We start from the raw sequence: 14034 nt of genomic DNA, 5'->3' as shown, positions 1-14034 counted from the left end.
GGCGAAAGACTGAATTTTCAAGTTTCGAAATTTAAGATTGGGAGTTTGTGAGCCTTGGCCAGTTCATGGGAAAGTCGTACGGAGTAGAGTCCCTGATAGTCCAATCAAAACAGTCCAATCGACCCAAAACAATGGAATTATGTTTAGACCATGAGCCCACATCGTACGGAGTACATCCTATGTGCAGATGTGGGTTTAGCTGCCCCCGCCAGCCCGATTTTTCGAGCTCACATTGGTCATGGCAAATCAACCGACGGGATTTTGGGAGGATCCAGCAAACTTAACACTGGAAGGCCTCCTCGCCCTAAAGACTCCAACCAACCACCAATTCTACCTAGGCTGGGCACTAACGGAGAAATTACGTGCTCCTAGGAGGACTTACTGCGCCCGAGGAGGGTTTCAAATCGATCTTTAGCTTTAAAGTGGGGCATTTCCATGGCCCCAAAATCGATCATTCCAACCGACCTGCGAACGTTAACTACAATTGCAAATTTCAGTATCGCTTTTGCAATAGTACCAATTGGCTTCTATATAGAGCTCACAAATCGGCTATTTCAATACTCTATAATTTCACCCCTCAATATCATCTGTCTTGGTTACCAGTTTTGAAGAAGTTTGCCCAGGCGTACATGAGAGATTGGAATTTTCAATTGACCAGGGTCAAGGCCAACAATCCTATCATCGAGAAGTACCTGTTTTGGCCCCAGACCCACCGTTCTAGACCACATTGATTCAGATTCAAGCAGTAGTGTGATCCTGCTGGATTTCCCTCTTCTCCTCTCCATTCTCATTCCACTTGCTCTCCCAGTGCCTCAAGGACACGTCGTTCGACCCCTGCTATCGCCATGCCGTCCCAGGCGGAGGATGCAATCCGCACCATTTCGGCTTCGGCTACACAACTCGGCAACCAAATCTCGGTTCACATGCTGAACTATCTCAGCACTACTCAGCAGTTGCCAGATGGATTTCGCGAACTGTCGCACACGTTCCTGGACACCTGTCGCACTCTGTGGGCCATTGAAACCGGAGTGACTGAATTGACCGCCGCCAACCGAGCCTTGCCGGAGGTTATCATCGACGAAGTGGAAAAGAAATTCGTTGTCGCATACCGCGAATTCCAACAATTGGACAAGGTCATTTTGAAACTCGTTCAATATGAACATCGCGGAACACTGGGGAAACTCCAGCGGGGATGGCATCGCCCGGCGCATGAGCTGAAGCGCATCCACGAGTCCTTGAAGAAGACAAACGAAACCCTCCAGATCAGCGGCATGGCATTCCATTGGTCCCTGGGAGAGGTACAGCCGGAGGAATCGGTGGGCATTGGGTATGCTAGTCTGGCTGCTGCGCTTGACCGCATCTCCAAAGGCCGCTCCATCATGGGAATAAACAAGGTTGCGTCTTCTGAAAACAGCGGGCCTGGGCCATCTCTGCGGACTCAATCGTTTGAGTCTGATGGCTCTTCGCCCTCTGTGCCCTCAAAGGATGTCTCGCCGCTTCGGAGTGCACCTAGGGAGTACCAACATGAAGAGCCTAGCCAAGAAAGTTCTCCTCGACAGGACCGCGGCAGTTACGGGGACGATGTATCGTCGATTCTGTCTCTTAATCAGTTCCTGAGTTCGCAACCTGGACGCGAAACTCATACAATTGCCCCACACGAACAACGAACAATGTCATATCGACCAGCCAAGACAAGTGCCCCGGCTTCCGTGGCCAGTATACGACAGGAGGCCGAATCAGATACCTTGCCACCTCGGTTATCCAGCAAGATTGGGGGTGGGAGTACATCGACGATTCGAAATAATCTGTCATCGGCGATGAGAGAGCGCGATCATACATCAATCGAGCAGCTTTTGAAAAGCGGAGTGTCGCCAGATAAGGAGGGCGACTTCTATCCACTCCACGAGGCCGTGAACCAACGTGATATCGAAAGCGTGCGGCTATTACTAGCATTCGAAGCCAATCCCAATCTCGCCGAGCCACAGGGAAAGACGCCCCTCCTCTTGACTGTGGAACAGGGATTCGTGGATGGGGCCATACTATTGCTGAAACATGGTGCTGATGCAAACTACCGCGCAAACGAGAAGCAGGATTCTCCTCTGAGCTGCTGCATTAACAAAAGAAACATCAAGCTCGCACAGTTCATGCTCTCTCACGGCGGAAATCCAAATGAAGAAACGCCCAGCGGAACAACATTATTGATCGATCTAATCCGCAAGCAAGCCCCGGAACAACTGATTCAGGTCTTGCTTGAAGCCGGCTGCGATCCCGATCGCAAAGACAATCACGGCAAGACAGCGCTCTGCGAAGCAGTGCATGACGACCAACCAGGAACCGTGACAATCCTACTCGATCACCACGCAAACCCAAACCTCCCGGGTCCCGAACACGCTCTCTGGCCCGCGGTCTATCGCCCAGCCTGTCTACGCATCCTCCTCGCCCGGGGCGCCGACATTCGCAAAGCCCCCGGAATAATGGAGCAAGCGACAAGCGTAAACAACATCGACGCAGTCCGCGTCCTACTCGAAGCCGGCATAGACCCAAATTCCAAAAAAGACGGAATATACACCCCGCTCTGCTCCGCCATCCGCGACGACCGCCCAGATATAATCACCCTCCTCCTCAGTCACGGCGCCGATCCAAATCTGATGGCATCAGAGTATCCAGCATGGAAATGCATCACTCATAACCGCCTCAGGTTCCTCCCAGAATTGATCGCTGCAGGTGCTGATCTGCACAATCCCCCAGGCATAGTCGAATGCGCAGTCCAACTCAACAATTCAACCGCAATGCACTGGCTCGTCGAAGAAGGCGGCGCCAACCCAAATGACCGCAACGCATCAGGCCACACAGCCGTAACCACAGCAATCCGCGACAATCGACCCGAGGTCCTAGAATGGCTGCTAGCGCACGGCGCAGATCCGAATATCCGCGGCCAGGACTGGCCCATATACATGGCCGTTCAGTCGCCAGCGCTATTACGGCTGCTCTTGCCGGGCATCAAGGATCTAGCCGCGCACAAGGGGGTCATGGAGAAAGCGGTTCAGGCGAATCATCTCGAGAACGTGAAGCTTCTCTTAGAAGCTGGCGCGAATATAGAGTGGAAGAATGGCGGTGTGTTTTCTCCGCTGACGACGGCGCTGCGTGAGCGGCATGCGGATATTGTCCAGTTTCTTCTCAGTGAAGGTCGTGCTGATCCAAATGCTCCTGGTGAACATCTTCCTCTTGTCAAGGCGATACGTCGCTGTGATGACGGAGACTTCTCCATGATTGAATTACTCCTCGAGAAAGGCGCCGATCCTAATAAATGTTATCGTGACTGGAATGCTATTATGCAAGCTATCGAAAATCGAGATCTCAAGTTGTTGGGCCTGTTGATTGAGAAGGGTGGTTCTGTCGATTTGGAGAAGACGGATGAGACGGGTCAGACGGTTCTGGGGATGGCGGAGGCTTCCGGCTGGCCGGAGGGAGTTCAGCTTTTGATTGACAATTCTCGCAAGTGATACCTTTTCTTTGTTTGTCTTTTGTTTCGTTATTTTGATCTTGGGGGTCGGGACATGTATACCTCTAGGTTTTCTTTTGTCAAGTTGGGATAAAAGGAGGTAGGTAGGTAATATTTAATGCCCAGGGGAGGGGTCAGCTTTGCTGATCTCAGAACTCCGTTGGGTTACAGGGGCATGTCTAGGTTAGCTAACTATTTAGATACGTAGCTGTTTTTCTTAGATATGGGACAAATTCGTCTATCAGACAGTTCAAATGCTGTCACATATAACAGCCTAATGCTTTTCCGGTTAAATGTTAAGTAATTTGGTGATCAAGTTACACAGTAAAGGTATACGTAGTATAATTTTTGGTTAGTTACCTAGTAGCACACGGCAATGGTATACTAGTATAAGTTGAGGAAACACTGAATATGTATAGCAGGTCAAGCATACACAGCAAGGGTAGATGTATTCGCGTGGCACGAATCAAAGAAGCGGGCAGTTGATTGAGGAGCAAAAAAAGAGAAAAAAAGATATGACAAGAGTGGGATTCGAACCCACGCCCCGGAGGACTGCGGAATATAGAGATCACCATAAGGTGATAACCTAAACACAGCACCTTAGACCACTCGGTCATCTTGCCCAAAACGGTAGATAGTTTTGCTATTCCTCGACTATATATACAAAGGCTCGAGGAAAATTATAACATCCTTGCACTCGATTCTGCCGATAATTTTGCCCTAAACACAGTAATATCATATCGTCACCCACTGAATATATTGTATTGTATTGTCATATATGGCGGTGAGACCATCCCTATGTACAGGTGTGTTATTACTATAGTCATTCCAATGATTTCATTAAAGGTTCTATCAAATAGTCTAATACAATTGTGAATGTTCTATGGTTCCATTCTAACAATTCTGAACTTTCTACAGAGTAGTACAGTCGGTTTGAATCCCATTTGCTAGCAATTGTATTCACTTTCTAGTACAGTATGGAATATAGCAAGAGTCCAAAAGAACGCCAATTCCATTTTTCATATGCAGTTAGATGGATGGTATCAACGTGGCACCAAATATAGCCCACCATCGAGCAACAGGGGAAGGGTATTAACACAGATTGGGAAAGGCGAATGCGTAGCAACGCAGATGAAGAGGGTGTAATGAGGGGACAGAAAAAGGGTTAAGGTAAAGGAGACCGTAATGTCGTCGGGTAAAGTAAGAAAATTAGGGTATATACATATGCAATGCTCTTGAGATGGCCGGGGTGATCAAAGGGAGAAGCCCAATTGCTCGCGGTTGTCATCCACGAGGCGTCCGTATCTATGAAATTAGATAGTTAGCAAGGGTAGAACTAGAGAGATGGGGTCGAGGCAACTTACTCCAGAAGTAGACGGAAGAACCAAACTTCCAAGTCTTCATTCCGCAACACCTTTTGTGCCCACTGCTGGCCCTGAGTCGCAATCTGAGAGGCCGCCTTCTTTCCTTCTTCTTCCTTGGTGAAGTAGCGCATAGTCTCCGTATACTCGTTACCTTTCAGGCCGAGTGGAACATAATGCAGCCAAGGCTTGAGCCACTCCTCGTGCCACTCGCGGAAGAGAGCAATCTTGTATACAAAGCTGTTGCTGAGCAAAAACGCGTAGAACCGACCGCTGAAAGCGTTGCCGTCTATGTCAACCAGGTATTTGTGAGCCCAGGCATCTTGTTGGCCGGCGGCCTTGACCACCTCGAAGTACTCCTGCTGGGCGTGGCAGTCGTCGGGGTCACATTGACCGATCATAGTAAATTTGACATCAAAATTGTCACGGTACACATCGGGTGTGACTTCTTTCGAGACCCACGAGTTATCTTGCTGACGCTCCAGAACCTTGGATGGAGTCAGAGAGTTAATGTTGTCAACGAATTGTTGGCGATGTTGCCGGCGCCAGCCACCAGCGCGTGAGAAACCACCAGTGGTTGAGCCACGCCAATACATCCGATCTGTCTTCGCATCCCAGGCGTAATCCTTGGATTTCTCGTATGGCACTTTCTGGACCCAGTACCAAGGGCTGGGGTACAAAATATCCTGAAAGCTCGAGATCTTGCTCTGGGAGAATACAGGAAACAGGTCGTGTACGACATCAAAAGCGTTCGGGCGATCGAAGAATCCATAGGTATAGCGTAAGGAAGGGCTGAGGCAAATGTCGGAGAAGGCAGAGGCGTTATAGATGAAACCCATTTCACCAAGCGCATAGGAGTCCTCCTTGTCTGGCGCATCTTCATCGAGCGATCGGGCAGGGCTGTCGACTGGGCAGGAGATGCGAGAGTTGGTCCAGGTTGGCTGGTGTGCGAATCGGTTGAAGCGAGTGGTGCGCACCTCATCAAAGCGGTCACCTTTGTTGAGATTGGCCGCGCGGGGAGACCACGAATTGGTTGGGGACTTCTTCTGGAACGAAGCAGGGATAGCTTGATCTGTCGCGGTTTGCACCAGTCGCTGGAGGTCTTCGCCGGGAATCACGACGCGGGGCTCGTCATGGACGTTGAATACCAGATCCATATCCGGCAGGTACTTCACAAAGTCCTTCATCATCCCAGCGGTAGCTTCGCGCTGCCATTTGCGCCCGTCGCCTCCACCTTCTGTCAGGGACACTTTGCCATCGCGAATCAAAAGACCAAGCATGGCGTTGTCGAACCCGAGCGCCTCGCGGGCGCGCTCACGGATTGTCTGGGGCTTCACGGCCCAGAAAGGAAGCAGATTATGATAAATCGAGTCAAATTCATCAATCATCTGAACGCCTTTGGACTGGGCAAACTGGAACCACTTGTCGAAGTGTGGCGGGGGGTGCATCTTGTAGCGACGCTTGTACTCTTGCACGGCGTCGGCCAGGGTCTTCGATTGCTGTGAAGAGACATGGTCGAATTGTTGCCGCGCATTTTCGATCAAACTCGAGATGGGGTGTATTTTCTCGGGGGAGTAGGAGCTCTGGCCAGAATGGGGCTGAGGGTGTCTGATCGGCTCGGGGGGTGGCTGGTTGGCTTGGGGTTCTGGGATCGGTTCGGCGTGAATGGAACTGGGACGGAGGTAAAAGAGGGAGAAGCACGCGAGCAGGACGATCGCGAGCAGGATAGTCAAGCGATGAGAGCGCATCATGCCATTGGTGGAAGGCATGAAGCAAGTGGGAAGCCTGGCCGCGATGGGGGGGGGAGAGTGTGAAGTTGGTTTGGGGCGAGTCTGGCCAGGCGTTGGTTCTAGTACTCCGTGCTAACTCTGGTATTATCTAAGGCCGCCAAGACTACCTCATTCGTGACTGTCTACGAGAACAATACTATTATTCTACTTTGGTTGTCATTCATTATATTTGAATCAACTAAACTAGGGATCACGTCTTTTTCTTTTTCATTTCCTCTCTCCCCTCTGTTTAGCCGAGTTCGCGATTACTGCGGAGGCGGAATTCCCATACTTCGTCGACCTAGAGAACTTGAAGGTCTTGGCATGAAGGATATCACAACATCGACTTGGACTACTACTAGTAATATTACTATTATAAATAGGTACTATTCAACCTTTATTGTGGAAAAAAAAATTGCAGAAACTTCAAGTTGGTCGTGCTCCACATGATGAAGCACAGTAGTAGTATATTGTCAGTTCCCGAGGCCTTCAAGTTTGAAACTTTTTATACCTTTCTCATCTTACCCTTCAGCTCTATATAGTCCTCTCCACGGATAACACGAGATACATCAGTGAAAGGATGCCGGCAGCCACCTGTCAGTGCATCCAGCTTAACGACTCAGACAAGCAAAGCTCATCTTCTTGGTGGTAGCAGTCGAACCACCGTAGGCAACCGCCTCAGAAAGAGACCAATCCATGCTAACATACGGCCAGCAGATCTTGGTAGTCGAAAGTCCAGCATCATAAGTAACCATGTCACCAGCGACATAAACATCATCACTCTTAAACGAGACACCAACCTTCTCGCCCTCCTTGTTCACCTGCTGGAAGTGAGTACCGGCAAACTGGCCCCGGCACCCCATAGCAATGAAGTCACAGGTAGGGTTCGAGATCTCCTCCCAGGTAATGAGAGCATTAACAGGACCGAAAGTAGCAGCATGAGCATTGGAGCAGTCGTTATCACCAGAGGTAATCCAGGAAACCTGGCTATCACCATCCTCAGTACCGACTTTGGAAGTCGCCTGAGCGCCAACCTTGGTGTACTTATCCGAGAACAGAGACCACGCAACATTGCGGCCATTAGTCCGGTTCTGAACATTCGTGTAGCCATCACCCATCCACGCGTTCTCCGTCACATCGACCGCACCACGCGAAACCCAGGCAAAAACATACCGGCTCGTCTCAGCGAAGCGAGCCAGCGCACTGTAGCTACCACCCATACCACCCATAGCCTCGCCCGAAGCACCGTTGGTGGTATTCTCGTTGGAGATCTTGACTCCGTCATTCGTCATACCCTGCGTCTTGGTGTTGAGCCAGATAGCACCCTGGTCCTCGGCACAGATACTAGCGAAAGGAGCAGCGTCGGCGGCTTCAAATGCGATACCGGTGTTGTGGCTGCATCCCCAGGAGCTGGTAGCACCGTCAATGGTCTTGAGTGTTCCGTCCTCGGTCACGTATTCGATGCTGTCGCCGTAGTGGCCCGAGGCGTCACCGGAGTAGTCGGTCACGACGAAGTATGCGCCGTATAGACCGGCCTTGGAGGAGTAGACAAGGTCACCGTTCATGTCGGGGGAGGCGGCGCGGCCCGCAGAGTCGTGTACCCCTGGTCCACCGAGCCAGGTCTTCCAGGTCTGCTTGCCGTTCGTGTAGCGGTAGAGAGCTGGGACGGGGGTGTTGTCTGCAGGGGCGTTGGTAGTGCCGGAGGGCATAGCCTCGTTGACGAGGATGGCGAAACCATCGTTTTGAGCGACAAGGCCACCAGCTATAATTCACGTCATTTCAAATTAGTTTTGTTCGTATATTCTAGGACGAAGCATGCATCTGCGATGCGAAATTGCTCTTACCTTCCTTTCCACCAGTAACGGTGACAGTTGTACCAGTCGCCTTGAAAGTCTTAGGGTTCACCGGTTGAACATGAACATCCGTCCCACTGGAATCCAGATAGGCGAGATAGGCCGACTTCCCATCAGGCGAGACGGCAAAGGGGGTTCGGCGATGGTGAGGGTAGCCAGTCCAGTAGGCTGCCTCGACGGGGCTGAAAGCATTATCGAGTGCCAGCACATCGACATAAGTCACCAACTTTGACTTGGAAATCACAGCCTGAGCGCCCAGCGCCAGAGTCAACAGAGAAAGAGCGAAAGTCCCGCGCATCTTGCCGGAGTATAGTCGGTTGATTACTGTTTTCTGGAGGAAGGTAGATGAAACTGTGCGATCGGCAACTCTTATATGGGCCCTACCCTAGCCCATAGCTGCTATGATCCAGCTTATCCTCTGGTATGATCTAGTCTGGTCTGTTCCGGTCCAACCGGTGGCCAAGGCGTTCATCAGATTGAGTGTTTAAGGTGGACTATTTGGGACATTCGGCGTGTCATCCGACTGCCAAGAACGGTCCTTCAATGTCGATGTCTCAGTCTCATTTGTCTGATATGGAGTGGATGCGCACTGAACAGGTGCGGTACCCGGGGCTAGTGAAACGCTGTTTCAACGTTATTCCTCCACTGGGAATTTGATAATATAGGCGATCTTGCTTACCTGGTCTTTGTCATGTTAGTTCCATAGTAGTTCACTAGTTCGGGACATTTGTAGGGGTTGGTGGCTGAATCCTGCGGATATGGAAAATCTTCGCATTTACTATACCATATGACAGCTACTAGTATTAGGGCCCGTAGTTATCTACACATCCGGTAAAGTCGAAAGCGAATCGGCAGAAACTCCGGATGACAGGGTCTGGAGTGGGTCGGGTCCTTTTGGATACCTTGATGGGCCCAGACTTTCCAACAACGCCTCTTATTGCATAACTATAATATCTTGGAGACAGGGCTATTGGCAACTATACACATCGCACCAATAAAGACCTTCCTCCCCATCGAACCATAACCAAAGAACACACCCCATTCAGGAGAGAAGCACCCAGTGCTTGAATCATGTACCGCTGTGCCTGGGCCACATGACAATACGCCGCAGCACATAATACAACTACCAAAATGACATGGATATAATAGAACAGGCGTCTTCGTTCCTGCATTGAGCCCGCCCCGAGAGCACCCTTCGATGCGACACCACGAGGTCGCGCAAACAGCACCAGGGCAGTTGTCATGCTAATTGCGAGCAGACCGCATTGCACATCAAAGTCACGGACGCGCTTGAAGAGCAAAATTCCGAAGTCAGGATGCTCGGATTGGACGAAGAAGAGTAGGTAAAGAGTTGCGTGTGCGAAAAGCAGGGGTGCGATCACCGCTCGCCCGAAGAGACGGTGGTAAGGGGTGACGCTTGCTTGTGGAATGGAAGTGAGATAGGAGAAGATCGAAGACGCAGATGGCTTTGAAGTGGAGATATACGCTGCTGGGGACATTAAGATTTGCAGCGGAACCTGGGAGAGAGCGACGTGACCGAGGGCCTTGGTGAGATGGAGATAATCTGGAGCAGTGTAAGTTGATATCCTTGTCTTGCCTTTGTGGACAAGAATATATATTGATATAGATATAGATCGATTGATGGATGAATGCATACCTTCGCCACTATTCCAGACTGACAGCCCCGTTAACCACAGCAGCCACAGACCGGATACGAGATACTGTCTCCGAGTCTCGATCCAGCCTGCCACCAAGGGGCGATCCCACCAGGAGACAGTACCTCTGCGTGGTCTTGATGGAGCGGTACCATTCGTAGAGGCTGCAGAATGCGTGGCCCATGCCTGGTAGACCCGTAGCACAGACATGGCGATGATCACGGACCATTGCGCGTACGAGCCGCGTAGGTCGAGCAGTTCGCGACGGCGAATTTTATCATCGCCAGCGATGATAATAAAATGCCAGGGCCATGAAGATGACATCTTGTTTGGCGTATAGACTGGTCTTCTTGTCTTGTCTGGTGCGATTATAATGCTGATCGGCACTTGGAGGTGCAATATGTGATGGATATCTTTAAGATGGGACGATATGTACGACTCTGACGATCTCAATGGATGTTTCTGTATTAATTGAATTCATCCATGGTAATCGTTATCTTGTAGATGCCAGAGGACAGCTTCGCGGAGTGCAAGTGTAAGTAACTTGAAGTGTGAAGTGTGAAGTGTGAAGTGCAAGGTGTCACTGCGGGCTCGCTGACAAACGACGTGCGGTGACTGGCTCAGGGCAGAATCGTGCTATCTACAACTCCATACAAACTGTCGAAAGAAGAACTTATTAAACTGCCGTAATTGCTTTTATGACTACCTGGGGATAGAAGGGTTGTGTATAGATCGCAAATAAACCTCTACATTAAAAACGCCATCGAAGACATCTCATCCCAAAGTTGGCTATTCTCTAAGCTGACAGGATGGCCATGCCCCAATTGTTATGTGGTTTTGTTGTCATCTGCTCTGCGCACATGAAAATCGCCTTTCCCGAGGAAACTACTAGTTCATGTGAGTTCCACCACTCCTGGGAAATTGCTTCAAGGAGACGTCTGCATCGCCTCCTCCTGGTTACCGCCCGCGGTCGTGGCGAAGTATCGGACATCAACATCGTCATCTTCCTGCAGCTTCTCCAGGCTGGGCATGATTCTTTGCTGGATGAGTTCCTGGCTCTTAGGCGAAGGGGTGACAGTCTCTCCAGACTTCTCCACCTCGACCAGGGTCTTGTCCTCTGGAAGACGGCGCAAGGTATCGATGAGAACAGCGTAAGACTTGGCAACGTTGAATCGAATGTTGGGGATTTCGTCGGTGACCAGTCGATCCAGGATGGGGATGATGGAGCTTTCAATGATATCGAGGGTAACAACAGGAGCGAGAGTCTATGGTATAGTCAGTAGGATATTTTCACGTAGCGGTCGAAGAGGGAGAGGACTGACAGAAACAGCAAAGCAGGTGGTCATGCGGTACAGATAGTTCGGATGTTGGCCCATAGCCATAACCTTCGGAATAATGGACTCCTTTGACCAATCCACACCGAAAACTTCTGTGAGCTTCTTCAAATTTTGGGTGGCCGCCTCACGAATGGAGAAGACGGTGTCGCCGAGCCAGCCCATGCAGAGATCGCTGAGCTGTTCATCGAAGAACTTGACGCCAAGCTGACTGGCGAGAAGGGGAATGTATTCAATGATAGCGAGGCGCACGCGCCATTGCTTGTCCTCGGCCAACTGAACAATAGCAGGGAGGAGAGATTGAGAAAGAAGGTCGATGCCGATGACTGAAGCATGTTAGACCGAGGCGGCTTCTGTATGGTTGTATGAGTGTGTAACGTACCTTTGTTGACCTGCTCCAGCTTAGAAATGATGTGCAGACGAACGTCGGGGAAGTCATCCTTAAGCATCTGAAGGAACATGGGAAGAAGGTGGGCAATAGTCCTATGCAGGGGTTAGTCACTTGGATTTTTGCAAAATCTGTAAGTGGACGAAACTTACTCGTCCTTTCCAAGAATCGGCGCCAGGCCGCTGATCTGGGTACCAAGAGCCGCCCGGACATGCTGAGACTGGTCAGAGACAAGATCCTCAACACTAGTCATAATCTCATTAAGCAGCGTATCGCGATCAATCAGAGTACAGAAGCCTAGTCACGAGGTTAGCCCAGGCCCAAGGCCGCGAGGATACAACGTGGGACGGAAGCATACCGGGAATCTGGCCAGCAATGGCGGTCCGAACCTCGGCCTCGGTATCTTTCAAGAGCTTGACAAAGGCGGGCACCATGTCGCGGGTGACAACCTCTTCGTGCACAGCCTTGGCGATCTATGGTCCTCGAGTCAGTATTCTTCCAAAGATCCTGGGTATGGTAAGGTTTCGCTAACCTTCTCATATCTATCAGCAACCATATACCGGACCCTCCAGCTCTTGTCCTCAAACAGGTTTCTCAGAGAAGTGAGCAACACGCCGTGGCTAGGTTGCTGCTCCTTGGGGATTTCCTCGGCAATCGCGATGAGGATATCAACTGTCAAGAGACGGACACTGTCTTGGTCGTCGTTGGCGAGGTATTGGAAGAGGGGTATCATTTCATCGATAATCACGTCGGTCTGCATCTCCTTGACGAACTTGGCGAGGTTGTTGGCCGCTTGCCGGCGGACCATAGGGGTCTCATCGTGTACAAGGTTTCCGAAGTGCTGCCGGAGGCTCTGCTGGAGTGCCTCATTGGCTTTCCGGTATGGTGTAGAGTACAGACCTGTAGCGGAGACCTTGGAGGTGAACCAATCCGCTTTGGAGAGGTGCAGGACCAGGGGAACAAAGTGCTCTTCGACTTGGCTTTCAGACAGCTGCTCGCAGACCTTGTTGAGGGATTCGACGGCCTAGAAAGAAAAAGAAAAGAAAACATTAGACTAGAGACAGAATGGTAGACCAGATCCGATGATTGCATCGCATCACTCACCTTCTCTCGAACCAGAGGCTCCTCGATCGCCGCTAGGTTCTCCAGCGGAGATAGAAGCACGTGTGCATGTTCCGGTCCTCCGACATGCTCTGTAAAGGTGCCCAATTCTTCACTCAGAGCTGTCAAGACTTCATCTTCGTCCTCAACAGAATCTAATTAGGGTTGTGGGTTAGCGCGCGTCCGGGTCGGAGGAGGGGCGGTCACGGACCATCGAGGAATGGAATCAGTTCATCGCGGGTTCGCTCCGGACCCAAGGCCAGAGCGATGGTAGATAGACGGTGGATAGCATTGAGTCTGAGAAGGACGTCGTCGTGCTGCGATTAGACAAATGTGAGCAAACTTGGACCTCGAGCAGTGGGATTTCCCCCCCCTCCAGCAGTGGGAGGGGAGGGCGGAGCTTGTTTGTACCTTCAGCTCATCAATGAGGACCGCGATAGGGTACAGCTCGTCATTCTCGTTTTGACCCTCCATTGTGAACAGACGAGATGTGTATTAAAGTAGAAACGGAGAAGGAGGAGGTGTCTGGGAGTGCACGATGGCCGGTCCCAGGTCCTAGACAGCAAAGGTGGATATCGGTGGGCGGGTTTTTGGATGGAGCGCCCGGCACAGAGAAATTATCGGCGAGAGAAAAAGGTCGAGACCATGAACTCAAAAGCTATAGAGGCTGAGTTCGAGGTTGGAAAGGTCAGTTCCGGTCGTGGGGGAGGGGAAGTGGTGATGTGGTGAGGGGGGTTTAGGAGGGGAGTTGGTTTTGGAGTGAGAAGGGGGATATGCCCGGAGGACTTGGGACTGGTTTCGTGGGGTGGGCAAAGGACTAGCAACAGTGCAAGCAGGGCAGAAGAATATGGGAAGGCCATACCTGAGAAGCAAAAAAGGGTACACACCGCCTAGAGGATTCGAGAATGGGTGTAGTATTGGTGACTAAATGGGCCAGAGGTGATTTTATGTGAATCTCGATCGATTGCGATATCGATGGGCAGCAATGAATGTCATTGCCCTCTCTCTCTCTCTCTCTTACTAGTGAAGCTGCCAGCTTTTGCTGTCTGTAAATGACATACGGGTATGTGG

General features: G+C 50.9%; 5 protein-coding genes across 5 annotated transcripts; 1 reads left to right on the top strand and 4 right to left on the bottom strand.

The window, feature by feature from the left end:
• Nucleotides 1–845: 845 nt before the first annotated feature.
• On the top strand, nt 846–3503 carry N7533_002860 (ankyrin repeat domain-containing protein; the record flags this gene model as incomplete). The annotated part of the gene is made up of 1 exon (XM_057099510.1): nt 846–3503. The coding sequence occupies one exon, from the start codon at nt 846–848 to the stop codon at nt 3501–3503; it is 2658 nt and encodes an 885-aa protein (XP_056964646.1).
• A 1252-nt stretch (nt 3504–4755) lies between these two features.
• N7533_002859 (putative capsule-associated protein CAP1) lies at nt 4756–6632 on the bottom strand (the record flags this gene model as incomplete). Its single annotated transcript, XM_057099509.1, has 2 exons — nt 4756–4807; nt 4867–6632. The coding sequence occupies 2 exons, from the start codon at nt 6630–6632 to the stop codon at nt 4756–4758; spliced, it is 1818 nt and encodes a 605-aa protein (XP_056964645.1).
• A 611-nt stretch (nt 6633–7243) lies between these two features.
• N7533_002858 (uncharacterized protein) lies at nt 7244–8783 on the bottom strand (the record flags this gene model as incomplete). The annotated part of the gene is made up of 2 exons (XM_057099508.1): nt 7244–8394; nt 8477–8783. 2 exons carry the CDS (start codon nt 8781–8783, stop codon nt 7244–7246), a joined length of 1458 nt encoding a protein of 485 aa, XP_056964644.1.
• A 679-nt stretch (nt 8784–9462) lies between these two features.
• N7533_002857 (ferric reductase-like transmembrane domain-containing protein) lies at nt 9463–10464 on the bottom strand (the record flags this gene model as incomplete). The annotated part of the gene is made up of 2 exons (XM_057099507.1): nt 9463–10049; nt 10143–10464. 2 exons carry the CDS (start codon nt 10462–10464, stop codon nt 9463–9465), a joined length of 909 nt encoding a protein of 302 aa, XP_056964643.1.
• Nucleotides 10465–11066: 602 nt separating this feature from the next.
• Nucleotides 11067–13437, bottom strand: N7533_002856 (protein phosphatase 2A structural subunit TPD3; the record flags this gene model as incomplete). Its single annotated transcript, XM_057099506.1, has 9 exons — nt 11067–11405; nt 11463–11800; nt 11857–11957; nt 12015–12159; nt 12221–12335; nt 12395–12886; nt 12967–13118; nt 13175–13280; nt 13375–13437. The coding sequence occupies 9 exons, from the start codon at nt 13435–13437 to the stop codon at nt 11067–11069; spliced, it is 1851 nt and encodes a 616-aa protein (XP_056964642.1).
• Nucleotides 13438–14034: the final 597 nt, after the last annotated feature.

Source organism: Penicillium manginii, assembly GCF_028828005.1.
Source record: "Penicillium manginii strain IBT 31320 chromosome Unknown utg000002l:1.0-5564898.0:1.0-5567710.0, whole genome shotgun sequence".
Taxonomy (NCBI): domain Eukaryota; kingdom Fungi; phylum Ascomycota; class Eurotiomycetes; order Eurotiales; family Aspergillaceae; genus Penicillium; species Penicillium manginii.
This window is presented reverse-complemented; position numbering and strand designations above follow the sequence as displayed.